Source organism: Grus americana, chromosome 13, assembly GCF_028858705.1.
Source record: "Grus americana isolate bGruAme1 chromosome 13, bGruAme1.mat, whole genome shotgun sequence".
NCBI classification, from domain to species: domain Eukaryota; kingdom Metazoa; phylum Chordata; class Aves; order Gruiformes; family Gruidae; genus Grus; species Grus americana.
This window is the reverse complement of record NC_072864.1, coordinates 1298458-1321999: the sequence shown is the minus strand read 5'-3', so window position 1 is coordinate 1321999 and position 23542 is coordinate 1298458. Positions and strand designations below refer to the sequence as shown.

Below are 23542 nucleotides of genomic sequence, written 5' to 3'. Positions count from 1 at the left end.
CTACGCTGCAACCCTGGGCCCAAACGACCCTCCCCCCCCGCAGCAGATTCCTAGAGCCAGAACAATTTCAGGTGCAAGATGGAGCAGGGGCCCAGGTTCCCCATGGCCACCCCCCCCGCCTGCCCAGGAAGGGCCGGGAGCCGCGCTGAGGCCTCACAGTGTGTATTAGTGCCTGCGGTAAAGCCGAGTGGGAGCCCGCCGGCAGCTCCACGCTGCTTATTTCGCCAGGGTACGGCTGGGCACCCAGCACCACGCTGGAGGAGCCCCAGGGCCCGGGCAGACACCCGGGGCTGTGCCGTGGCTCTGCTCCAGAGATGCAGGGCACAGGGACAGCCGGTGGCTGGGCACCTGCCTGCTGGGGCGGCGGGCGTCAGTCCAGGAGCTCCATCCAGCCCACGTTGGTGAAGGTGCGGGTGTCCATCCGGTCGATGTAGAGGATCCCGTCCAGGTGGTCCATCTCGTGCTGGATGATGCGGGCGGCCCAGCCTGTCGCCTCCCAGCTCACCGGCTCCCCGTGCTCGTCCACGCCTGCTGCCCGGGAGAGCGGCGGTCAGGGGGGCTGCGGGGGACAATGCAGGGGGTGTGTGTGTGTGGGGGTGTGTGGGGGAACCCGTGGTAGTGGGGAGCAGGGAAGGGCAGAACCGGGGCTGGGAAGAACCCCCCCCGGGGTAGCGGGTAGAACGGGGCTGTGCTGGTCAGCCCTCCTCCCCATTCCCCCGGGGGTCTCGTACCGGAGACGTGGACGGCCCAGTGGCGCGGCACGTAGGCGGAGAAGCCCTTGAGGCTGGCGCAGCCCTCGGGGGCGGTGACGAGACGGGAGTCGAGGACGCGGAGCGCGGGGTTGACGAGCAGGCGGAGCGGGAAGGGCTCGATGCGGTGGGCGCGGCGCATCTCCGGCGGGTACCGGCCGCAGCGGGCGGGGGACAGCTCGGCGGCGAAGACGCGCAGCGGTACGCCCAGCTGCGGGGCGCTCAGCCCCAGGCACGGCCCTCGCCGCAACCCGGCCGCCAGCGCCGCCCGCAGCTTCCGTAGCTCGGGACCGCCCAGCCGCTCCGGTCCCACGGCGGCGGCGGCGGCGCGAAGCACCGGGGCGCCCACCTGGCAGGGATCGGCGAAAGGCGGAGCGGGCGGACCCAGCACCCGCCGCCGCAACGCCCGCCAGTACGAGCGTTCCCGTTGTCCCCAGCCCGTCGCGTCCCCGCACCCGCGGCCCGGGGGTCCCGGCCGGGCCCGTCCCGCCACCCTCCGCCCCGCCGCCAGCGCCGCCGCCATGGCCCGGCCTGCGCGCGCAGCTACGGGAGCCGCGGGGGGACACGGCCGGAGGGGACAGCGCCCCCTGGCGGCGGGGAGGAGAGACACACCGCCCGGGGCAGGCAGGAGCGGGGCGGGGGGGGGGGGGGATGGCGGGACGGGACGGGACACAGCCCGGTGCAGGCAGGAGGTCCCACGGGTGCAGGCAGCGGGAAAACAGGCAGGGACCGGCACCACTCCACTCCCAAGGAACGAGGGTCGCGGGGGTGACACAGCCGCAGCCCCGCTAGTCCGTGGCTGCGGGGGCATCCGGCAGCAAAGCCCCCCCGTGCGGGCTCTGTGCAGGCGGGGGCTCCCCGGGAACGGCTTCCTCTTCCCCCTCCGGGTGCGGGGTGCTCTCCTGGACCCGCTCCTCCTCGCTGGGTGCCGGCAGGAGGAAAATCAGCGGCTCCCTGAGGGCACCGACGTCGATACGGCCCAGACGGCCGAAGCGCTGGAGCTGGGTGGGGGGGACGCCTGCCAGACAAGGGAGAGGGGGCTCAGGTGGGGGCCCCCCAAGAGTGACAACAGCAGGACAGAACCCAATATGTCTCATGGGTGGAGGGGGGGATCCACGGGTGGGGGGGCAGAGCCGCAATAGCGGCTCTGCCCCCCCACCCGTGGGTCCCCCCCACCCACGAAATGTAATTTCCCGGGGGGTCTCACCCAACGCCTGAGCGATCTGTGCCGGGGGAAAGAGGACCTGGAGGCAGCGGTTGAGGTAGGGCAACAGATCTTCCAAAAAAGCCGTGCAGAAGTGGGCAAAGAGCTCCTGCTCCCGGCCGCTGAACGCCGCCTCCTCCGCCCGGTGAAAGGCCAGGATGGTTTTGGTCACCTGGGATGAAAGGAGAGAGGGGTTAAGAGTCATTAATTCCTCGGAGAGTCGTTAATTCTCTCCCGCAGACGACTCCCCCAACCACAGGGACAAGGGGAAATCGATGGGACGAGGTCAAGCGTGTCAGGTTCAACAAGGCTCAGTGCCGCACCTCGAGGATTGCGTTCAGTTTTGGACCCCTCGCTACAAAAAACCAAAAAGACATTTTGGTGCTGGAGCGTGTCTAATTAATGGCAATGAAGTGGTGAAGGGTCTGGAGAACAAGTGCGATGAGGAGCGACTGAGAGAACTGGGGTTTAGCCTGGAGAGAAGGAGATTGAGGGGAGATCTGATCGCTCTCTGGTCTCTTTTCCCAAGTGACAAGCGATAGGAAGAGAGGAAATGGCCTCAAATTGCGCCGAGCAGGTTTAGATTGAATATCAGGAAAAATTTCTTCACCCAAAGGGTTGTGAAGCGCTGGAACAGGCTGCCCAGGGAAGCGGTGGATTCGCCATCCCTGGGGGGATTTAACAGACCTGTAGGTGTGGTGCTTGGGGACAGGGGTTAGTGCTGACTCGGCAGCGCTGGCCTAACTCGATGATCTTAAAGGTTTCCAACCGAACCGATTCCATGACTCTATGCTGTGAACACTCGGAGCAGGACGAGCCCGTCCCCGTGTTCTCCCGGGACATGGCCCAGCTCCGTCCCCCACCTCACCTCGCCGAGCGCGTCCTCCAGGCAGGCGGTGACGTCCTGGGCCAGGGCGATGGGGCAGCAGAGCCGCAGGTCGTTGAAGGCGACGAGGAGGCCGTTGAGGAAGCAGGCGAGGGGCGGGAAGTCCAGCAGCACCATGGGCGGCTGCAGCGTCCCCGGCTGGGCCGTGGGCACCGGCACCCCCGCGCCGCCCCCCAGGACGGCCGGGGCGGAGATGAGCGTGTAGGAATTCATCTCCTCCCGAAACTTCTCCACCGCCTCCTCCACCGCCTTCTCGAAAGCGGCAGCGGCCACGCGCTGGAAGAGGGGGGCCAGCTGCCCACGGAAATCGGCCCCCACCCTGCTGAAGGAGAGGCCGAAGTACATGCACTGCCCCAGCAAAGAGTCCAGGCGGCCGCCCACCCCGCGCCGGAGATCGCGTTCCAGCGTCCGCAGGAACTCGGAGACCTTCTGCAGCACCCAGCCGTGGAAGATGGCCCCCTCGTTGAGGGCCTGCCCCTCGGGGGGCAGGAGCGGCTCCTCGTCGGAGAAGATGGCGCGATACTGGGTGACGATGTCGAAGAGGTGGACGCGGCAGGCCTCGATGGTCTTGGTGATGTGGAAGTAGGGGTCGTCGTCAGGGATGGAGGCTTGGATGGAGCGCAGCCAGGCATCCCGTGCCTGCAGGAACTTGATGCGCAGCTCGGCCTCTGTGAAGACATCCATGCGCCGCAGGTAGCCGATGACCCGCAGGCAGGCCGGCAGCTGGATGTTGGTGCGGAGCTGCTGGATGAGCTGGTTCAGCATCAGCTGGGAGGACTGGCGCACCTCGTCCACGATGCCCTGGGGTGCGAGAGAGGCTTCAGCCGCGGGGCTGAGGGGCGGCCGCGGGGCCGGGGCAGAGCGGGGCCTACCTGGATCACGGGGATGCCGCTGTGCTTCCTCTCCAGCCGGCGCACGTAGGCAGCGAGTTCCAGCGCCTCCTCGTAGTAGCCATTGCGGACGCAGGTGTCCATGAGCTGCGGGATCTCCAGGATCTCCAGGATCTCCGTGTGCCGGTTCAGCGTCAGGCTGTTCATGCGCCGGCTGCAGGCGATCTCCTCGGCATCGCGCATGAAGTTCCTGCGGGACCAGGATGGGATCAGCACGAGGGTCCCCCCAGCAGCGGGTGGGCCCCGGGACCCTCCCACCCACGCTGGCCGGTCCCAGCGTCGCCCAGGGCCCCCTCCCAGCCCCGATCCTCCCCGGCCCAGCCCCAGGACCCCCCTCCCCGGGGTCGCTCCCACCGACACCCTCTCCCATCCCTGCTCCTTTTTGCCGTCCCTTCTCCCTCATTTCCACCCGTGCCTTCCCCGCCCCGGCCCCGCTGACCCCGGTCTCACCGAAGCCCTTAGCGGCCCCCCCCCCCGCCCCGGTCCCGGTCCCCGCACCGGCAGGCGTCCTGGAGGGCGGGCAGGCGGCCCAGCAGGCTGCCGAGGCGGCTCTCGATGCCGCCGAAGCCGCGGCCGGCGCGGCCGGTGCACTCTGCGGAGCGGATGAAGGCCCGGTAGTGCTCGAAGGCCAGGCGGCGCGTCTCCACCCCCACCCGCGCCCGCTCCGCCGCCAGCCGCGCCGGTTCCCGGCCCAGCTCCGCCAGCCCCAGCGCCGCCAGCTCGGCCACGTATGCGGAGAGCTCGGGGCTGGCGGGCCCCGCCGCCGCCGGGCCGCGCAGCCAGGCCAGCAGCCGGGCCTCCTCCGCAGCCGCCGCCGCCATCGCGCCGCTCTGGCCGGCCGCTCCCCACGGGCCGCCGCGCCACTTCCGGTCCCGCAGCTTCCGGTTCCGCCGGTTCCGGTTCCGGCGCGGCCCCGCGTGTGCGGTGCGGGGCGATGCGGCCGCTGACGGAGGCGGAGACACGGGCGGTGTTCGAGAAGCTGGGCAGATAGTGAGGGGCCGGGGCAGCGGCGGGCGGGGGACGGGCACCGGCACCGGGCACCGAGCACCGGGGGGGGGGGGGGCTGCGGCTGCGGCTGCGGCGGGAGGGGACCGGGACCGGGCTCACGGCGTCTGTCCCCGCAGCATCGGTGAGAACATCCAGCTGCTGGTGGACCGGCCCGATGGCACCTACTGCTTCCGCCTGCACCGCGACCGCGTCTACTACCTGAGGTGAGCGGGGCCGGGGGGGGCACTGGGACAGCGCGGGGGGGCCCGGCGGGGCGGGGGGGGCCTGGTGCCGGTCTGCCCGGGGCCGCTCCAGCGCTGCCCCCGTGTTCCCCCCAGCGAGAAGCTGCTGAAGGTGGCTGCCAGCATCCCCCGGGACAGCCTGGTGTCACTGGGCACCTGCTTCGGGAAGTTCACCAAGACGCAGAAGTTCCGGCTCAGCGTCACGGCCCTGGATTTCCTCGCGCCCTACGCCAAGGTGGGACACGGCCCCCCCCGGCCGGCCCCTGCCCGCGCCCGGCCCCTCACTGCTCCGCTCCTCTCTTGCAGTACAAGGTGTGGGTGAAGCCCGGCTCCGAGCAGTCCTTCCTCTACGGCAACCACGTCCTGAAGTCGGGCCTGGGTCGTATCACGGAGAACACGGCCCAGTACCAGGGCGTGGTGGTGTACTCCATGGCCGACGTCCCGCTGGTGAGTGGCCGGCGCAGCCCCTGCGCTGTCCAGGGCTGGGGTGCGGGGGGAAGGAAACTCTCTCACCTCTCCTTCACCCCCCTCCCAGGGCTTCGGCGTGGCTGCCAAGTCGACCCAGGAGTGCCGGAAGGTGGACCCCATGGCCATCGTGGTGTTCCACCAGGCCGACGTCGGGGAGTACGTGCGGAACGAGGACACGCTGACCTAAGGGCCCTGGAGCGTTTCTGGGCGGAACGGACCTTGTCCTGCACCGTGGGTGCAGCAGCGGCACAGGGAGCCGTGGGAGCGACCCCGAACAGGGCGGAGGGGCTGGGAGCCGCCAGCGCGTGGCCCCGCACCCCGGGGGGCCGCTGCCACCGCGAGGAGGAGCTCCCCCCGCGCCAGACTGGCTCCTACCATCACATAAAGCCCGTTCCTTCTCCCAGAGTGCCTGTTGTCTGGTGCGGAGCCTCGGGGGGGCGGGCCAGCATGACACCACAGGGGAGAAGCCCCATGCTGGGTTCGGCGGAGGAGCCCGGGGGGGAGGCTCACAGCCCGGGGGGAGCCCTCAGAAGCCGGCAGCTTCTGGGAGGGAGGGAGGGGGCAGGCAGCTGCCTGCACGGCGGGGCTGGTTTTGCCCGCGCTGGCAGAGGATGGAGGGCAGGCAGCAGGCTGTGATCGCTTCCCAGAGTGTGTGCCAGGGGTTCCTTTATTGGGTGTCGGGTAGAACAGGGATGTTGGGACATCGTAACAACGGGTAGGGTTGTAACAAACTGACTTGGCACACAAAGCTCAGGTGACCGCGTCGTGCTTTTCTTCTGTTGGGATTTCAGCCGAGGCAGGGCTAGAGCTGGAGGCAGGAGTGGGAGAACTCTCCTTCCTCCTCCCCCAGGCAGGATTCAGCCTTCCCTCCTGCTCTGCGAAGGAGCGGCTCGGTTACCGAGCGCTGCAGGCAGCGGTCCTGCCTGCGTTTGTGGGTGCTGCTAGCACTTCTGCCTGCTGGAGGTTTGCACGTTGAAGAGGCGCTTCAAGAAGTAGAGCTGCAGGACCCCGGAGAGGACAATGACGCAGCTCTGAGCCATCGACCACCAGTTGACGTAGTTGTAGTTGGACTCCAGGAGGAAGGAGTCGGCCCCCTTCCGCATCCGGGCGAAGTTGTAGAACCGCCACATGTGGAAGATGTGGAGCTGCAGCTTCCGGATGCTGACCTGCGGGAGAGGTGGGCGCTGGGCTGCAGCAGAGCCTGGCGCTGGCAGAGCCGCCCCGGGAGCTGCCCACCGAGCTCAGCGCTGAGTTACGCCGCAGCTCAGCCAGCGGCAAATGCCCTTCTGGGTTCCCTTGGGAGGATGTGCCCGTCCCCGCTGCATTGGAGCACCCTGCGGTCGCCTTGACACTCACCTCGATGGCCTCCAGGGTGTTGTTCAGCTCTTTCCTCTCTTCCGGCTGCTTGTTTTCCTTGTCAAAGCCTTCGTAGTAGACACCGAAGTTAAGATACACCTGCATGAAGCCAAAGTGGTTTTTCTGGTTGTCCAGGCACAGCTGGTAGAAACCTGCAGAGAGAAGCGGGGACGGTTGTTCCCCAGGTAGAAGAGCCGCTGTCAGGCAGACCCGTCCCCAGCGCTCGACCCTCATCCTCCCCGTTCGGAACGGATCAGCGCTCTGTGAAGCACAAGCCAGGCCCGGAGCCGCTGGCCAGGAACCGGCACCCCCAGACACCAGGCTCCTGCCTGCCTGCAGCTGGGCCAGGCAGGGACCGGGGCGGCAGGACCTGTCTCCTTGGTGAGGAAGTTGATCTGTCCTCGCACGTGCTGGGAAACGCCAAGCTGGAGGCCGTTGGGGTCGCTCGCCGTGGCCAGGATGTTCCTGTTGTTGCCAATCCCCGTTGCCCGCTGGACCTGGAGGTAGGAAACACCTGAGGGGTGTTTGCGGGCCTGACTCTGCACCCAGGAAACAGATGGGAGCCCACGGGAGCTGGTTTGGGGCGCGGGGGACGCCACTGCCTTCATTACTGCGAGCTGAGGGTGCTGCCTGCACCCCGAGGCTGGGAAGAGCTTCCAGCGAGCTGCACCAACCCACAGCCCTGGGTAACGAACCCCGCGGTTCCCAACGCTGCTCACGGTGCTGCGGGTGCCCGCACACGTCTCCCACCCCACCGGCCCACCCTGGCTCCCCGCCACCCGGCTCGGGTGCTGCCGGCACTGCCGCAGCCGGTGCTGCTGGCCGCTGGAGCGTCAGGAGATGGAGCTGTGCCGAGTCCCAGGGCCGGGCCATGTTCCCCCCGGGCTGCTCTGCCAAGCGCAGAGCCAGGGGAAGCCGCCAGCGCCGGGCACAGCCGTGCCTCGGCTCTCCTTCAACCAGCCTAGTGTAAACAGGAGATAAAAGGGCTGCAGTTTCCCCTGGGGGAAGGGGACGGAGCGCAGGGACAAGCTGTGCCCGAGACCTTCGGCGTGCCTTCCAGCGGCGGCTCAGAGGAGAGCCAAGGGCTGTGCAACAGCCTCCGGCCAGCCCAGCGAAGGGCAGAGCTCCCCGCAGTGCCGGGACCCCCCGCAGCTCTCTGTGAGTGAGCTCCATGTGCTCGGGCACCGCGTCTGGAGCTCTTGGCACCACTTTATGGTTTTAAAACTGGTATTTAAAAAAATAAATGGGATTGGTGATGGAAATGGCCTAAAAAAGCACAGTCCCTGAGATGAAGCATCCAAGTGACTGCAACCATTCCCTGTCTCAATCGAGGACCTTCCCTGCGCAGGGCAAACCGCCTCTGCCCTGGGGGCTGTGGGTCTGGCGTTCAGCCGGCACGCGTTATTCATCCCACGGCGTCTCCTTCTGCCCATCAGCCTGGTCGCAGGACTAAGGCGACGGAGGATTGCCCACCGCAGCGCCTGCCGCACCCTCGGAGGAGGCAGCTGGTGCTGGCCGCAGAGCCGTCGCGCAGGATTGATCCAGCACAGCCATTCCCTGCCCCGTCGGCAGCTGCACCGCGCCGACCCCTTCCCGGGCTGCGTCCCACCGCACTCACCTCATAGCTGAAGAAGAAATTGCCGCTCTGGTGCGCAAACTGCCAGAAGCACTCCACGGCACCAGCGGGGATGACGATGGCGAAGTCATAGCGATCCGCCCCGCGGAAGAGGGGCTCCTGGCCGGACCCGCTCAGGGGCTCAGTCCTGGGGCAGCCGGCGGGGCCCAGCAGCAGCGCCAGCAGCGCCAGCAGCAGCATCCTGCTTCCCGGCCTCCAGCGCTCCCTCCCGTCGGGGCAGGGCAGGAGCGGGGACCTGAGGTGGCAGGGGTAATCATTAACCGTGCCCCCGTCTGCTCGGCCGTGGCACTGGGCAGCGCCGGGAGGAGCGTGGCACAGGCTCTGCTCCCCAAGGTGATCTCGGTGCGGAGCAGGAGCTGGTCCGGCTCGCGCAGGTTAGAGCTTGCCCACCCAAGCCCATTGGCAGGGTCCCCAGCCAGCCCCAACACCGCCAGCCTGTGTCTTGTGAACAAGCAAATTCAGCAGGAAAAGTGTTTACTCCAAGAAACTTCCCAGTTTCTTAGAATAAAGCCTTGGGCTGCCACACCTTCCCCACGCAGCCTGGGGCAAGAGCCTGGCGCAGGGAAGGGGAGAATGGGCTTAGACCCACGCACTGCGGCTGCCTCTCCTCCCTCCTGGGCACCATCCTGGCACAACCACTGGGCACTGCCTGATGCTGGCAAGTGCTGGTCCGGTGTGCAGCTCACATCAAGGCTCCCCCCTCCCCAGAACGGGCCTCTGCAAGCGCAGGGTGCTCCTCGTCCACCCAGGCTGCCCCCACCCCAGGGAATCCCTCTTACAGGCAGGAGGGGAGGGGAAAGGTGCAGCCGGGTGACAGGGGAGGCTCCTTCAGCAGCTGCTGCCGAAGGACAGAGGGGAAGCAGGTGGTTCCAAGCAGACTTCTCCCCAGCCCGGCTCTGCAGGAGTGCAGTGAAGAGGTGAAGATGCCCCATTGCTCCCCCACCCTTTGACTTTGGCAGGAATTAGGCCGGAAGGTTCTGCTGCATGGCGGCATCTCACACCTTCAGGGCTGTGCCGCCCCAAACACCTGCCGACAACACCCCCAGGAGGCTGACGGGGAGGCACCATGTTCCTGGGGCAGCGTGTGGCCTGGCAGGGTACGAGTTCACACTTAGTACAACTCCTGATGTCCAACAAGAAAGGAACTTTATTTTACAGAAGACTGCTCAGACATTGACTCCGGCTTTGACACCCGAAGGCAGGAAACACGCAGCACCCTCAGAGCTCACACGCTTGCAGGGACTGCACACAGGAGGAGGACGGTACCAGAAGACATGACCAAAACCAGTAAGCACTGGAACTTATAACATGGGAACAACTGACATTTAAGTACTGGAAAAAAAAAAAATGTTTTTAAAGCCTCAATGCTGGGAGGGAGAAATTCCCCACTCGCAGACTAGCTGTTTACAAAGCAGAAAGAAATGTGGAACAAAAAAAAAAAAAAACAAGAAAATCCAAGCAGACCACCTTGCCCAAATTTCTTCTTCTCCCCAGAAGCTCTGGGATTATGTGCTGCCCCTCTCCCACAGGGGACTGAGTGCAAACGGGTGAAACAAGCCATTCACGGTTCAGACAATTAAAACACATAAACACAGCCACAGGTGGGATCCTCGTGCCATCTGACAGCGTCTGAGCCAAGACAACCATCACTTCAGCAGCCCATCGAGTCAGGATTCATCCTACAAAGGCTGCAGTTGTCAGGTGGAAAAGGAAGTCCCAATCCAGGCTGTTTCCAAGTGCGTGCAATCAGGCTGCGTGGCTTCTGCCAAGCGCAGAACACCTAAACCCTGCAGCTACAACTCGAGAACCAAGCTCCTCAGTTCTCGTCAGACGTAGTTTCCATCTGCCGCGGCAGTCTCGGGTACCCCGAGGCAGAGGGGCTCACCACGCTGGCCCCAACATGCATCAGGGCAAGCGCAGCAGCCTCCTCACTACTGCTTCAGTCCATCTTTCTAAAGAAAAATAAGAAGATTTTTGCACTGAAGGTCCCGTGGCTCCCATCTTTAGAGGATTCCCAGCTTTTTCATGGTCCGCCAGCGATCCTTGATCATCACCGCCGTGCGGTTCTCAAAGGGGTATTTCTGGCAAATGGCTTTCCATCTTCCTTCTCCAAACTTCTTCACGCCCTCTTTGATCCACTCGCTCTCTTGTATTGTCCATTTCTACAAAAGAGGACACAAGCAGCGTTCCGTGAGTACGGCGTGCGGTTTCAGGGAGGAGCTGCATTTGGCAGAGAACCATGCTGCAGCTCCTTCCCAGCACGTTACCTTCCCTTTATCATCTGTGCTAGTAACGTGGAGGAGAGGCAGCGATGTCCTGTAATAGCACACGCTATGCTCCATAATCATGTCACGGTAGATGTGCTCTCATAACTGTTAAAGTCAGAGAAGCGCTCAGCTCCAGCACAAGCTCAGGAGCAGTTCTGCTTCCCAAAGCACAATACTGATCACGTAAGAGAAGAGTTACCTTTTGATACAACAGCACACATCACAAAGTACTCACTGCCTACACCCTGCATAACAGCACACAAATAGAGTGTTAAAAAACCCATGATCTGCAAGTTCAGGTCTGCAGGTCCCCTGAATTTATGTATTGGAGGCAAAATGTGAAATAATAGAAGCAAGCAGTAACCGGGAACTGTAACCTGGCGTACAGCAGCACAGGAGCCAGCAGCCATCTGCTGACAAGCGAGGGTGAGAGAGTTCCTGGTAGCACCAAACGCGGGACCTCATCCCAGGTAAGGCTGCCGTACGCCTGTCCCTCACCCGAGCGAGATACTGAACGTCTCCGGCACACAGGGAAGACAGCAAACCTAGCTCCGAGCCACGTGCAGCAAGGAAGAGGGACGTCACGCGGGTGCCCAGCGCCTGGCACGTGGGAGGCGCACAGCTTTACCCAACTGGGCTGTTTTAACAGAGGAACTCCGGCTGGCTCTGCGAATGCGAAGACCGGCACAACTCGGATCAAGCCTAGACACCACACGCACCGCTTTCCAGCCCAGCCTCCGGTGCTCCGATTAACACACCGCAGCAGCTCGCCCTGCCGTACTGAACTGCAGGCTGCCGAGCAGCGGAGTATCCTCACCCATGTATCACAAACTGTCCGATAGTTTGCTCTCCTATATGGACATGTCCTGATTTCAGGCTTACTGAAAGGACTTAAGGGCTCCACATTACCTGTTTCTTGGAACCAAACACTGTAGTGTTGTGGCTGTTCGTCCCAAAGGATGCTGAAAAACAAAGCAAGAAGATTCCATTTCACCATACCTGGGGAGGCACAGACCTCCTCCAGGGACTACCTTGGGCTTAACTGCTGAACTACTGTCAGCCCATGAGGAGAGCGTCCCCCAAGAGACAATAAACCCAAATTCCTTTATCCCTCCCTTTTCTGCAGCTACAGCACGCACAGCATTTCCGTTTCAAGCCCCAACTGCTTTATGTGAAAGCTTTCCAGTAAGATCTGTCTTGTTCTAAACTAGCCAGCACGTCAAGAACAGGGGCACCTGTCCAGGATGTGGCTGTGCTGTATGCTGAGGCTGGAGTTAGATGTCCAGTGTCCACCCCTTTTCACCAGCTAAGCTGCGTATCGAGCTGCAAAGGGAACTGGACTGGAAAACTCATCTGGCTGAACCTAACCTTTATTTCCTGGCACTAAAGAGGGAATGAGGAAAGAGGGGTATTTCCAGTATTTCCATCCTGTAAGCTAAGCGTGATGGGTCTGACGCTTGAACAGGAGGTTTTGGCATGCACCGCGGGTCAGAGGTACAGAGAACCAAGAGCTCAGAGCTGGACAGCTCCTATTTTCTCAGGCTTTTAGGATTTCTGGTTTCAAAATTCAGTCACGCAGGAGGTAGCAAGAGCCCCGTGAATGAGCCCCAAAGCCAGGATCATCATCGATTACCACCTGCCCCAGGGGCTCCGTTCTTACCTGCATCTGAGAAGAGCTCATCCTCGTCACTCCAACTGTCTTTTTCTTCTTTGCCATACAAGCTGTTCCACCTTCCTTGGAAGGACCTGAAAGCAGGCAAGCATTTACTTTGGCTACTGGCTAGGGAGAGTGTTCAGGGGGAGAGGGTGCAGGGACGCCAGGAGCACAGCAGGCAAGCCTGCCATGAGCACACAGTGCGGAGAAATGTGCCCTTAAAGCAATATATAAACACGCCACCACCTCCTCCCCTCCCTCAGAGGTGGGGTGAATCCTTAGGAGCCCCGAGCTGAAGGTATGGCGTGCAATATATACGCAAATATACGTGGAGCATTGCATTTTGCAGCCAGCATTTGCAAAACCAAGTGACTGGGTATTGACTACACAATTAAGCACTTACAGCAGACACACACACACAGCTGGACTTCCCAGGCCTTCGTGTCCCACACAGACTTGCCAACGGCTCAGGGCAGAAGCCTTTGGCCTTCCCGAGCAGCACTGAATTCTTACTGTTTCACCACTAACACTACTGAGGCCAAGCAAGCTCCAGAGGCCTCTCTGTGAGATCAAGCGCCTCAATGCTGTCACCTGCTTCCAGTCCTCAAGCACAGACTTGTGAGGTGAAATTAAGTCTGTTAAAAAAACCCCACCCAACTTCAAAAGGTTCACCCCGGCTGTCACATCCAATACAACTGAAGCCATTTGTGGCACCAGGAAAAGAACTGTTCTCTACTCTCTAGACTTGACGTTGCACTGTCGAGCGCCTCTTTCTTGCACATAAACACTGGAGAACCAGCCACCAGAGATGCACACGATTAGATTTCCAGACAGACGCCATGAGCACCACTGCTACTGCGAGCCCTGACGCTTCCAAGGCTTCAAGACATGACAGCCACCCCGGCAGCATGGACAATACGGCTCTTTCCAGGTGAGCTGGAAACCAGCTTGCGCAGCAGCAGGGCTGAAACTCCAGAACCACTCAAGCCAGTGGCAGCCGCGCAGCAGTTCCTGATCCGGCACCAACCCTCGCTTTCAGCACCCGGCGCGGGATGGGAAGGCGGCACACCCGAGCCACGAGCCCGGCCCCTCCCTAGGGCGGTCAGACACAGCATTCCGCTCTGGGAGAGTTCACAAAACATCGTCCTATTGCCACAACGTTCCCCAGTGCCCTCAAAATACAGTCCAGACATATCCTGGGGACGGCAGTGTCAGCTGCAATGTACTACCGGGAAGAGGCGGAAGAGATCAAGTGTCACCACTTGCAAGTCCTTGAAAAAGGAAATTTATTAAGTAAAATTCCCAGAATGACTCTAGGAAGGGGACAACACAGGGGTGGAAATCCCTTCTCGGCGTCATCCCTGACAATTAGTGTCACCCTGAACAAGACACACCAGCGAGGTGTCAGAGATCTCATTGTTTGCATCGATGCCAGCTATGCTGCAGCACATCTCTACTTGCAACCCCTCTCCCGAGCTTCGGAGAAAGACACTCCATCTCCAGAGCAGCCAAGTTACACAGAGCGCTGAGATCTCTACTTCAAAACCAAACCTTTGTGTTCTTGGCCTTCTTAAGCCAGGAACCACGGGAAATTGTGTTCTAAGTATCTTTTCAAACACATCAAGCTCTCCTCAGTCCTCCCAGTTTCACTCCTGGGGATCAAAAACATCGTTACTGCTGCCTGCTATGCAACTTCACCAAGCAAGAGCGACTCCAACACGTAAGGAGGAAACTTTGTTACGCCCTTGTTATGGCCTACAGGAGATACTCCTGGGACTCCAAGAGTCTCACATCAGTGTTAGTTTCAGCCTTCGGCAGGTAAGCCTACTTTGCCACCTTCTGTGGGAAACCCTTATAAAAAGGAAGAACCCTAACACAGCCCCACCTCTTATTGCAGTCATTTCAGCCTTGAGGTAAGCGATAACTCATACTGAAGAAACAGTCAGAAAGCTACAACTAGGAGTTTCTTAACCAACACAGGTTTCAGGAAAAAAGAGCTTAAGCGAGGTCAGTGCTGTATTTCTCAAGAGGTGGAAAGGAGAGTCTAATCTGTTCCACACGATGCACCTATGAACTCTTTCCAGCTTCAGCATCACTAACCAGAGTGCAGAGACAGGCGTTACCTGCGATACGCATGCTGGAATCCCTACCACTACTAATTGCAGTACCTCTGACTCGCTGCCAGTGGAAGCTGGATCATTTTCTCTTCTCCATTAACCAAACAGTAATGCGTAAGGACAACAGAGCATTTACTTTACCCAGTTCCACATCTGCTAGCGGACCAGGACGGTCAATATACTCATCTTGAATTAAAGATAGAGGTTTTGGTTGTTCACGCTACCCACATCAGCTGCAAGTCAAAAGATTGGGTGCAGATTAGAATATACCACAAGAGATGGGCTTCATACTTGGCACTCTTAGTAGATACAGGCTGGTCATGCAATTTCTGAACAGGTCTGGAAGCAGAAGATACAACTGGCTCCTGGGAAGAGTCTGGGCTCTCACTTGACTCGCTGTACTGGCTGTCTTGCTCCATGACCAGTTTGCTTATGGTCAACAAGCGTTTGCCCTTACGGGATATTTCAGGAGGGTCTGAGACCTCAGAATCTCGATTCTCCTCTTCTTTCCGTCTCTTGGTTCTGTGGGATACAGAAGGAGACAGTTGCTTGGGGAAAGAAAAGTCTGTTTCGTCCAGTTTGGTGAAGAGTGCATCAGAATCCTGGGAGTCCGACAGGATCTTGAAAGCTTCTCTCAGAACAGAAATCCCATACGCGGTTACAGTTCCAGAAGGCTGCCTACAAAATAAACAGAACTGAGCAGGTTGTAAAGATTTCACCAAGGTGGCTCCACTTCACCAAAGTCAGGCTTTTCCCCTATGGTGTGACCCTCAACAATTGACCCTGGGGTGCAAATAAAAATCTACTGAAGCAGGCATTCCCAACCCTTCAGTCTGCCCTGCCTCTGAACGGTGCAGCGTACCGGCGAAGCAGCTCTGGACAGAACATGGCCACGCTCCCTGCTAGGGACAGCGCCGGCCGCCCTTCTGCTATCGTTGACTATGGGCTGAACCACACGGATACCAAACCCTGCTCCATGAGAGCAAACCTTCTGGCAGGCACTGCCCTCCCTCCCTACTTTACAAAAGTACTACATATCTTCAGAAAAAAAAAAAACCCAACACCTTAACGTTGTTACTTTACAGAAGTCTTACACCGATAGCCTTTGGGGCTTGCTGGGGCAGACCTGCCTGGGCTGGCATTCGGGGAAGTTAAGAGCTCCCTGGACAGAGCAAACTACCCCTTGGAAGAGAACTGCTGCCAAACTTCATCCATAACACGGGGCCAGAATCCTCTGCCCACCTTTCCGAGTCCCTGAAGGACACTCCTGGAAGCTCTGGAGCTGCTGCTGCTGCTGGTTCTTTAGATATTTCCATAGGCTCTGAAGCATCTTCCAAGATATTAACCGCTGCTATTATATGCTCAGGAGTTGCTGCTGGGTCAGTAGCTCCTTCCATTGGCTCGGGAGCTGCTGCAGAGTCACTAGCTCCTTCTGCAGGCTCAGGAGCTGCTGCGGCATCATCTACCCTTTCTGCAAGGCTGGGAGCTCCCTCCAGGTCTTTCACTGTTTCCGCGGGCTCTGCAGCTCCTGCCGGGCCCTTTGCCCTCCTTGAGGGCTCCGGAGCTGCTGCCTGGTCCTTCAGCCCATTCGCAGACTCAGGAGTCACCGACGAGCATTTTGGTTCTTTGGCATGTTCTGAATTCAAAGTCTTCTTCATTATCTTGGACAGGAAAAAAAGCACATAACCATTACAAAGATGATTCCCTGTACTGCCATCCCATTTTATCCCCGTCCCAAGGGTGTTTTAAGCTGCTACTTGCAGTTCAATCGACACCACGCACAGAGTAGGTGTTTATCAGTTAAAACTTTAAATCGAGTCTGTTCGTGTTACAAGTATTTTGAATTTAACCTGCCTAAACTCTAACTCATTACTGGCACTGAAGGCACGTAGAAGCCAAACTACCGTATTTCAGGTAAAAACAGGAAGCCAGGTAAGCAGGGCAGACACGTACCGTCAGCAGCAGAGGCTCCGAATCGTCCACGTAGGTCTTCAGGAACTGAAACACGCTCTGCTGGAAGTTCTTGTAAGAGAAGTTTTTGACCACTGGATGAGCGAAATTCTTCTCTCGGATGACAGCCAGCAGCTCATTCCTCTTTTTCTAGAGGAGAGGCAAGAACGCTCGGAATAGGTACAAGGGAATAAACAACAGTGGCAGGAGCTAGGCTCTGAGCATCGGGCCCTTCCCACCTCACGTTCTCCAGGCCCAGCTAATTTACACTGAGAGAAGGTTGGGACGAGGCCGGGGGAGCCATCGCGTTTCAGCAGCTCTGACTTTTTGCTTGTTCCAGCGCCCAAGACACTGCAGAAACAGGAACAGGGCCTCCTTCTGCTTCTAGAGCCAGCCCTTCGTACGGACTCGCGCTCTGCATGTGAGCTTGAGTTTGCCTCGAGGCAAAGGATGAAGGCTGACGCCTGGAAGGCCCGTGAAGGCATGCGAGGGAACATCAGTAACGGAGGGAGCTCCAAAGCTACGATCAACATGCTTTAGGAATGCGTAACGCTGAGGGTCCACCTTCCAGGCAGGACTCTTTCCACCTCATCACCCTCACCCTTTCTTCTCGTTCAGGTTTCCCCAAGAGGCACGTTTCTGAGGGAAAGCTTTTATTCCTGTGATACGGGTCACGAGTCCCTCCCCAGTACCTCATAAGACAAACCAGACCACCCCCAAAGATCCCCGCTCCCCAATATCCCGCCAGACGCATCGCACAGTCCTCAAACAGCCGTCTCTCATTCCGGCACAGACCCACCTGGCTTCTGGGCTCCTTCCCCATGTGCCTCTTGACAATTCTGGATGCTTTATCAAACTCTCTGTTTTTGATGCACACAATAACAGCCTACAGAAGAAAACAAATACCAGTTTCTCTGTTGACATCGAATTGACCAAACTCTCTACATCAGCTCTGGGAAAGCACGTATAACAATCAAGCATGGCACACAGGTAACAGCTTAGTACCAGCTCACACCGAGAAGCAACTTCTATGTTAACTGATGAAGTGGCACATACACTGAAGATGGGCGTTTGTAAATCAACTATTTACCATCAAAAACTATGGTATTCTACACGTGAGGCAATTCCCGCTGTGATTTACACAAGACCTTTTCAAGACAAAAGACAAGCAGAGTATTTATTGAAAAAGAAAAAGGTCTTACAGCTTCCTTCACCATCTTCTGAACAGCTTCCATCGTCTTCTCAGCCACAGAGAATTCTCTCTGAATGAGCTCCAGGACACCGATCGCTGATTCGAGAGGGGTGAGCTCTGACTCTTTATCGAAGGTGCAATCTGCAAGAGTTCGCAGCCGTTGGTTTGCCAGGCGCTCGCAGCGACGCCTTAGACAGTGCGACTGCAAATTCTAGACCTACTGAGGATGAAGAAGGGAGGGAACCGCAGGCTGACGGCCAGGCAGCTAACCTGTGCAAGATCCCCCCCCCACAGGCACAGGAAACTACAGAAGCACCACTGGGCTACAAATAACTGATCCGGGGGGGAGCATTTCAGCAGCTGTGAGCTCAGAGAGCGGGACGGCCCTGGAGTGTGGGTGTGAGCACGCTGCTCTCAGCTGAGGGCAACAGCAGTGTGACGCAGGCACAAACAGGCACGCTCTGGCCCCTCACCCCCAGGGAAAGCTCCTACAGCTTAACGGCTTCAGCCCAGACCTCTGCTCCCTGCAGAAGTGCCGCTGCCAGGAGCTGCCGGGACACCGCCCCAGCACGGGGCACGCTGCGGCTGCGGGAGCAGGCTGGAGCCAAGCCTGGGGCTTCCCCAGGGCCGTGCAGGGGGGGCCGGGGGGACCCACCGAGGTTCTCGCCTTCCTCAATCCGCGACAGGAGTTGCATTATGCGCAGCATCTGGGACACCATGGGCTCCTTCTCCAGGGGCCGCACGAGCAGCGCTGTGGGACAAGGCGGGTTACGCAGGGACAGCACGGCCGGGCCCGGCGCCCCCAGCCCCGCTGCCCCTCACCGCGGCCCGGCCCCGTCCCCAGGCCGCCCCCGCCCCGCGAGCCCCCGGGCCCGGCCCGCGCGGCCCACCCTGCATGACGTCGCGGAGCTGGCGGAAGTCGCGGTTCCGCCCGGAGCGGTAGGCCGCCATGGCCTTGTGGAAGTAGAACTGCAGGACCCAGCCGTTCACCGTCTCCTCGGGGACGCCGCCCCGCGCCGCCATCCCCTCCCGCCGGGCCCCGCGCGCCCGTTTCCCCACCATCCCGCCAGGAACTGACGTACAGCCCCGGCGGAAGTGACGATTACGCCGAGCCGCCGCCCCGCCCCCGGCGCCGTAGCCGTATCACGCAGCAGGTGCCTGCCGCGACCGACATGCACCGCGCCAGCCCCGCCGCGCCTACAGCTCCCGGCGTGCACCGCGCCAGCCCCGCCGGGTCGGACTGGCGCCCTCTGCCGGGCTGGCGGGGCGCTGCAGGGCCGGTCTTGGCAGGCAGGGGCACTGCAGGCAGGGGCAGGGGCACTGCAGGCAGGGGCACTGCAGGCAGGGGCACAGCTGGCCACGTCCCTCGGGGCAGGGTACCCACCCGCTGCCCACACTGCCCGGCCCCGTGGGGAGAAGCCCTGCCAGCCCGAGGCCTCCCCGAGCAGGGCAGGGGACGCGGGGCAGGGTGTGCCACCAGCCTGCCCAGACCTCGGCCACACCGCTGCCCTGGCAGCCCTGCCCTCGCCGGCACCGCAGCACGGAGGCACGGTAGAACGGCTCCGCACGAAGCCAAGCAGCACATACGCTCTGTAGGGTTGTACGAGCGCCGAGGTTGTTCTCCACCTGCCAAAAGGTAAACGCGGAGCAAGGGGCGGGAGAAGGACACCCTCCTCGTGCTCTTCCAACTGCGAGTGTCGCTCTCCCTGCAGAAACGGTATTTTCTGGAGCACTGGTTACTTATTTCAGCTGGGAAGAGGAACCAGAAGGGAAGCGGCCATCCATAAATGATGAGAGATCCCCTGACCCGAGTGTTTCCGAGACGTCTGTTAAACTTGTCCCGGTGCCACAGCAGTCAGTCAGTGCCACCTCTGCCAGCACCAACGGGTGCTCAGAGCTGACGGGCGAGGCAGAGCCGGGCTGCGTTGCGAAGCGGGAGCCGTCCTGCAGAGCCACGTTGCTCGGGGGCTGCGACAGAAACGGCAACGGAAGCCGCACCGTGCACCTGCCCGGCCTCACGGGCTGCCGCCCTAGGGCAGGGGAGGGGGAGCACTGGCACCCAACTCGGGGCGGGACATTAGGGCGTAAGCACAACCTGCTGTTGGAGACGGGACCGAACACTTCAAGCATTAGAGTTGTTATTTTTTACTTTGGGTTGTTGGGTTTTTTTAAACTTTATGCTCTTTTATTCTAGTCTTTTGAACAGGCAGGACATCCCTGCTGTTCTCTGCCACTCCAGGGTCTGTCTCACTCGGAGGCGGTGGGGCTTTGGCCCCAGGAACATCGCTGACAGTGTTCTGGAGAGCACCTCACCTGCGGGGGGAAAGCACGTGAACATTCCCCTCGCATTAGGTTATCCAGGATACTCCCTGCCCTCCGGCCCTGGCCAGAGGAGAAGGAAACGCACATGAGAAAAATCCACGTGTCAAATGGAAAACAGTAAAACTGGGAGGGATTTTTTTTTTTTATTCGCAAACAAAGGGAGATAAAAATAATCTGTGCAAGAAAGAAGGGTGGCGGTTCAGCTCGGGCAGCGTGACTGCCCTGGGGAGTGCAAGCGCAGGGAGGGGGCTGCGTGAGTGGGACGCGGTACAGCCGTGTCATAGGGCCAGTCCCTGCTGTTAAACGTTAGGAAGGATGCAGAGAGAGATACCGATGGCTGCTTCCTGAGCTGAGAGGAGATGATGGAGCAACACGTTTTCATTAGAATACTTTTCCGTATGAAATGTTAACAAGCAAAATGGTTTTGCTCTTTTTCTGTCACAAGATGCAAGAACAGGTGACAGGGCTAGGACTCCTGAATTTCACCGTTCTCCCCCTGATTCCAGGAGAGGTTGATGGGCCACAGCAATAGCGTGTGGGCCTGGTTGTCCTCACGGCCTTTCAAACGCTGCCCCTGCTCTCCTGACTCCAAACTCCATGTTTTCTGAAAGGCTCAGCAGCTCCTGCACCCAAGACACACACCGCCCCAACTAGGTGCGCCAGCCACTTTGGCAGATTCCACCAGCCCGGTACAGGTTTTAGGATTTTGAGCCATTTCATTTATTTCTGCTCAAAGATGAGAAAAGAGAGTCCCTGGAGTCCTCTTCCAAGGGGAACGAAGCAAGCTTGCTCTCCGAAGCCATTCAGGGACTGCCTGCCTTCTCCGAGTCAGGTTTCAATGGGGAAAGCAGCAGAGCTGTTGCTCAGCAGGTCCACCTCCTCAGCCTCCTGCTTCTGTTGCAGGACCCCTGCTGCTGCCATTGCCCCCGCCTCGTGCCCACCAGCATCTCCTCAGTCAAGGTGTCGTCCCCTCAGCTCTCCCAGCAGGGCTGCTCAGGAAGTAGATGACTTCCCACCCTGTTGGATGGAACCACTCCAGGTTAGGACAGACCAATGAGGTTCCTGCGGTCCCTAGGACAGTTCGGACAGCAGCAGCTGACGGAGTGGCAGCGTGGTCATGCTGACAGATGTCAGGGAGCAGTAATCACCACGGCCGGGCCGCGGGGCAGCTGAGAAGGTGCTAATCTGCCCAGGAGCTGCTGGAGCCAGGAGAGGGCATGTGACAGGGGCCGCAGCCTTGGAGTCTCAATCAAGGCTCCCTTCCCACGCAGTTCCATGGCTTGCCTGGGCCAGTTGTGCATTAACAGCACCCAGCACTGGGAAACGAGCCTGAAATTGTGATTTCCAGAGTAAAAGCAGAAATACAACCCCTGAATTTTCTATGATAAATTAAAAGGAAGGAGGGATCATGGAAGCAGGCAGTGGAACTGGAATGCAAGTGGCCTCGCTGTCCAGTTTCACCGAATCCTTGCCTGGTGCCATCATCAATTTTTTCAGGAAAAGGTTGGGTGTTTCACGTGCCAAAAGAAACACCGGGCAGGAAGGCACAAATTACCGTCACATTTGTGCTTTTTAGTCTTAACTAGTTGATTTATGGATTTTGATGAAGTGATTACAGATGAAACAAAACATTCCGGGGAACAAGATCTGCACGTTGCTGTGGTCTCGTGTCTTTCTGTATGAGTTACAGTGGAAAAGAAAACAGGAAAATCAGCCAGGGCACCTGGTCACCACGCACTCCTTTCTCTTCTCTATCATAGAGCACCGGCTGCGTGCGCAGTGCTGCACCAAACAGAAGACAGCAGCACCTGCCCTAAAGGGCTTGCTCTGTAGACACGTGGCAGATTTCTGACTTCTGTTTGGGCTCGATAATGGTAAGGAAGAGCAGCGACTGAATTCTATTGCTCAATAAAAAAAATACAGAAGTCATTTGTTACCATACTTGTTATTTGCATTGCTAGTGTGCCTAGAAAGCCTGGTCACGGACCAGGGTGCCACCGTGCTATGCACAAGTGCAAAACAGATACTGCACCAGGTAGTCTTAGAAAGGCAGCGGACAGCTACAGAAAACCAGGCAGCAACGAAGCAGTGGAAGAGGGAAATGTTGAGGAGAGTAATGAGGTTGCTTTGCAAAATACCGGGTCAAAGCGAGAGGGCAGAGTGGTCTTTGCAGCAGCTCTGTGTGAAATGATACACGACTGCACTTGTCAAGGCCAGGAAGAGGACGGTGTGGCAATGGGGGTGCATGATGATGAAGTCCCATGTCAGAGCCTGACAGGGGTGGAGGGGGCTTCCCCCTTAGAAATGTTACTCAGTAAGGGAACTGCAAGGTTGTATTTCATGTTAGTGCAAGGAGCTAGAAATGATTCCAAGGGGATACTTGGGTTACGTACGGAATCAGGGAAACATCCCTAACGACTGAAAAAAAGATACAGGAATGATTGGAAGAAGAGTAAGCTCAATATTTAAGCTACGTTGAGACCGAGCTATTGATTAGGTAACAACAGGGAAAGACTTTAACAATATACAAATATCTGGTTAAGTAAATGTATGGACTTGCCCACATAGAGAAGATACCTGAATTTGCATTTACAGGTGAAGTATCTGTGTTACTCTGAAATAGCTGGAGAGGTCGCCGGGAGGTCTGCCCCCTCCAGCCTGTAACAGAGCTAGAGCGGAAAAGGAGGGCAAGGATTTCAAGAACAGCGTGACTTTAGCAGCTGCTTTGCATACCCAAGCATGTACAGGCAGAGCGCTGGGTCTGGCCGCGCTACCGACAAGCAGAAACCCCAGGTTGCTGGGCCAGCAGAGTATGAGTAAGAACTCTGATGACAGACTACAAGCTCGTGGGGAAGCACAAGGCAGTAAACGCACTTATGAAGACAAACACTCTTTTATGCAGCTGTGAGAACCAAGACTCTTAACATACCAGGGAACAGTCTGCTTGAGGAAGTCACCACCTCACCGGGTACCAAAGGATGTGAAACACTCAGTCAAGTTCAGCTATTGCTGTGGTATAACCAGATTTACGGCTTACTTCCCAGACAGAGAATGCACTGACAGCAGGAGATGACTGGCACCCTACACAAATTAGATGGATCTGACTGAAATGCCTTCTGTCCCCGCACTTTACCCTTTACCTAGAACAGCGGCTTTATTTCCTTACTACTTCTCTGGCTGCACCTCGATCCCTGTTTCCTTGTAAAAAACCAGCAGAACAAGGCCAGGATAAGCCAGTGTATGAAAAACAGCCGCCGTGCCAGAATTTCAGCCATTTGCAAAGGTTGTGCATTACAACTGGAATTGGATTAGAGACTATGGTTGGCAGGCACCACTGGAGCAATTTCCTTCTCTCCAGTACTAAAAGATACCCTTCTTTCTTACCAGAGAGTGACCTAGAAGATTTCTTTGACATGCAACCCAGGATCTTCAAGGAGCTAACCTGCCTTTGGACTGAAGTGGTTGTGGACAGATAGCACGGTCAGTTAGGATAACATCTTTGAGCTGATAAACCTCCCAGACTGTACCATTGAGTACATCTCATTTCCACAGAGATCCCAGCTTAGCGGCAAGTCAGGTATGAGTACCTGCTTCACTGGAGCTCCTTGTAAAATCCCAACTG

The 23542-nt window shown here is 58.8% G+C and overlaps 5 protein-coding genes across 8 annotated transcripts in view; 2 read left to right on the top strand and 3 right to left on the bottom strand.

Moving 5' to 3' along the window:
• Positions 1-23542, top strand: part of WWP2 (WW domain containing E3 ubiquitin protein ligase 2) — a 179607-nt gene that overhangs the window by 8237 nt on the left and 147828 nt on the right. The window lies entirely within an intron of this gene.
• COG8 (component of oligomeric golgi complex 8) lies at positions 147-4602 on the bottom strand. 3 transcript variants are annotated; one of them, XM_054840927.1, is made up of 6 exons: positions 4228-4602; positions 3712-3919; positions 2822-3640; positions 1957-2125; positions 1582-1767; positions 222-528 (listed from the first exon to the last, which is right to left on the bottom strand). In XM_054840927.1, the coding sequence occupies exons 1-6, from the start codon at positions 4548-4550 to the stop codon at positions 371-373; spliced, it is 1863 nt and encodes a 620-aa protein (XP_054696902.1). In that variant the 5' UTR covers positions 4551-4602; the 3' UTR covers positions 222-370. The 3 variants fall into 3 exon arrangements, with proteins under 3 accessions (XP_054696901.1, XP_054696902.1, XP_054696900.1); XM_054840925.1 differs by lacking the exon at positions 222-528 and having other exon boundaries at positions 1136-1767; XM_054840926.1 differs by lacking the exons at positions 1582-1767; positions 1957-2125; positions 2822-3640; positions 3712-3919; positions 4228-4602 and adding an exon at positions 732-1532 and having other exon boundaries at positions 147-528.
• On the top strand, positions 4586-5829 carry NIP7 (nucleolar pre-rRNA processing protein NIP7). The gene is made up of 5 exons (XM_054840951.1): positions 4586-4719; positions 4854-4940; positions 5055-5193; positions 5265-5405; positions 5494-5829. The coding sequence occupies exons 1-5, from the start codon at positions 4664-4666 to the stop codon at positions 5611-5613; spliced, it is 543 nt and encodes a 180-aa protein (XP_054696926.1). The 5' UTR covers positions 4586-4663; the 3' UTR covers positions 5614-5829.
• TMED6 (transmembrane p24 trafficking protein 6) lies at positions 6076-8647 on the bottom strand. The gene is made up of 4 exons (XM_054840943.1): positions 8401-8647; positions 7153-7279; positions 6783-6934; positions 6076-6592 (listed from the first exon to the last, which is right to left on the bottom strand). The coding sequence occupies exons 1-4, from the start codon at positions 8596-8598 to the stop codon at positions 6368-6370; spliced, it is 702 nt and encodes a 233-aa protein (XP_054696918.1). The 5' UTR covers positions 8599-8647; the 3' UTR covers positions 6076-6367.
• Positions 9543-18695, bottom strand: TERF2 (telomeric repeat binding factor 2). Of its 2 annotated transcripts, none has more exons than XM_054840928.1 (10): positions 18489-18695; positions 18254-18349; positions 17609-17739; positions 17206-17292; positions 16410-16556; positions 15699-16117; positions 14748-15134; positions 12346-12431; positions 11595-11647; positions 9543-10580 (listed from the first exon to the last, which is right to left on the bottom strand). In XM_054840928.1, exons 1-10 carry the CDS (start codon positions 18658-18660, stop codon positions 10422-10424), a joined length of 1737 nt encoding a protein of 578 aa, XP_054696903.1. In that variant the 5' UTR covers positions 18661-18695; the 3' UTR covers positions 9543-10421. The 2 variants fall into 2 exon arrangements, with proteins under 2 accessions (XP_054696903.1, XP_054696904.1); XM_054840929.1 differs by having other exon boundaries at positions 14748-14978.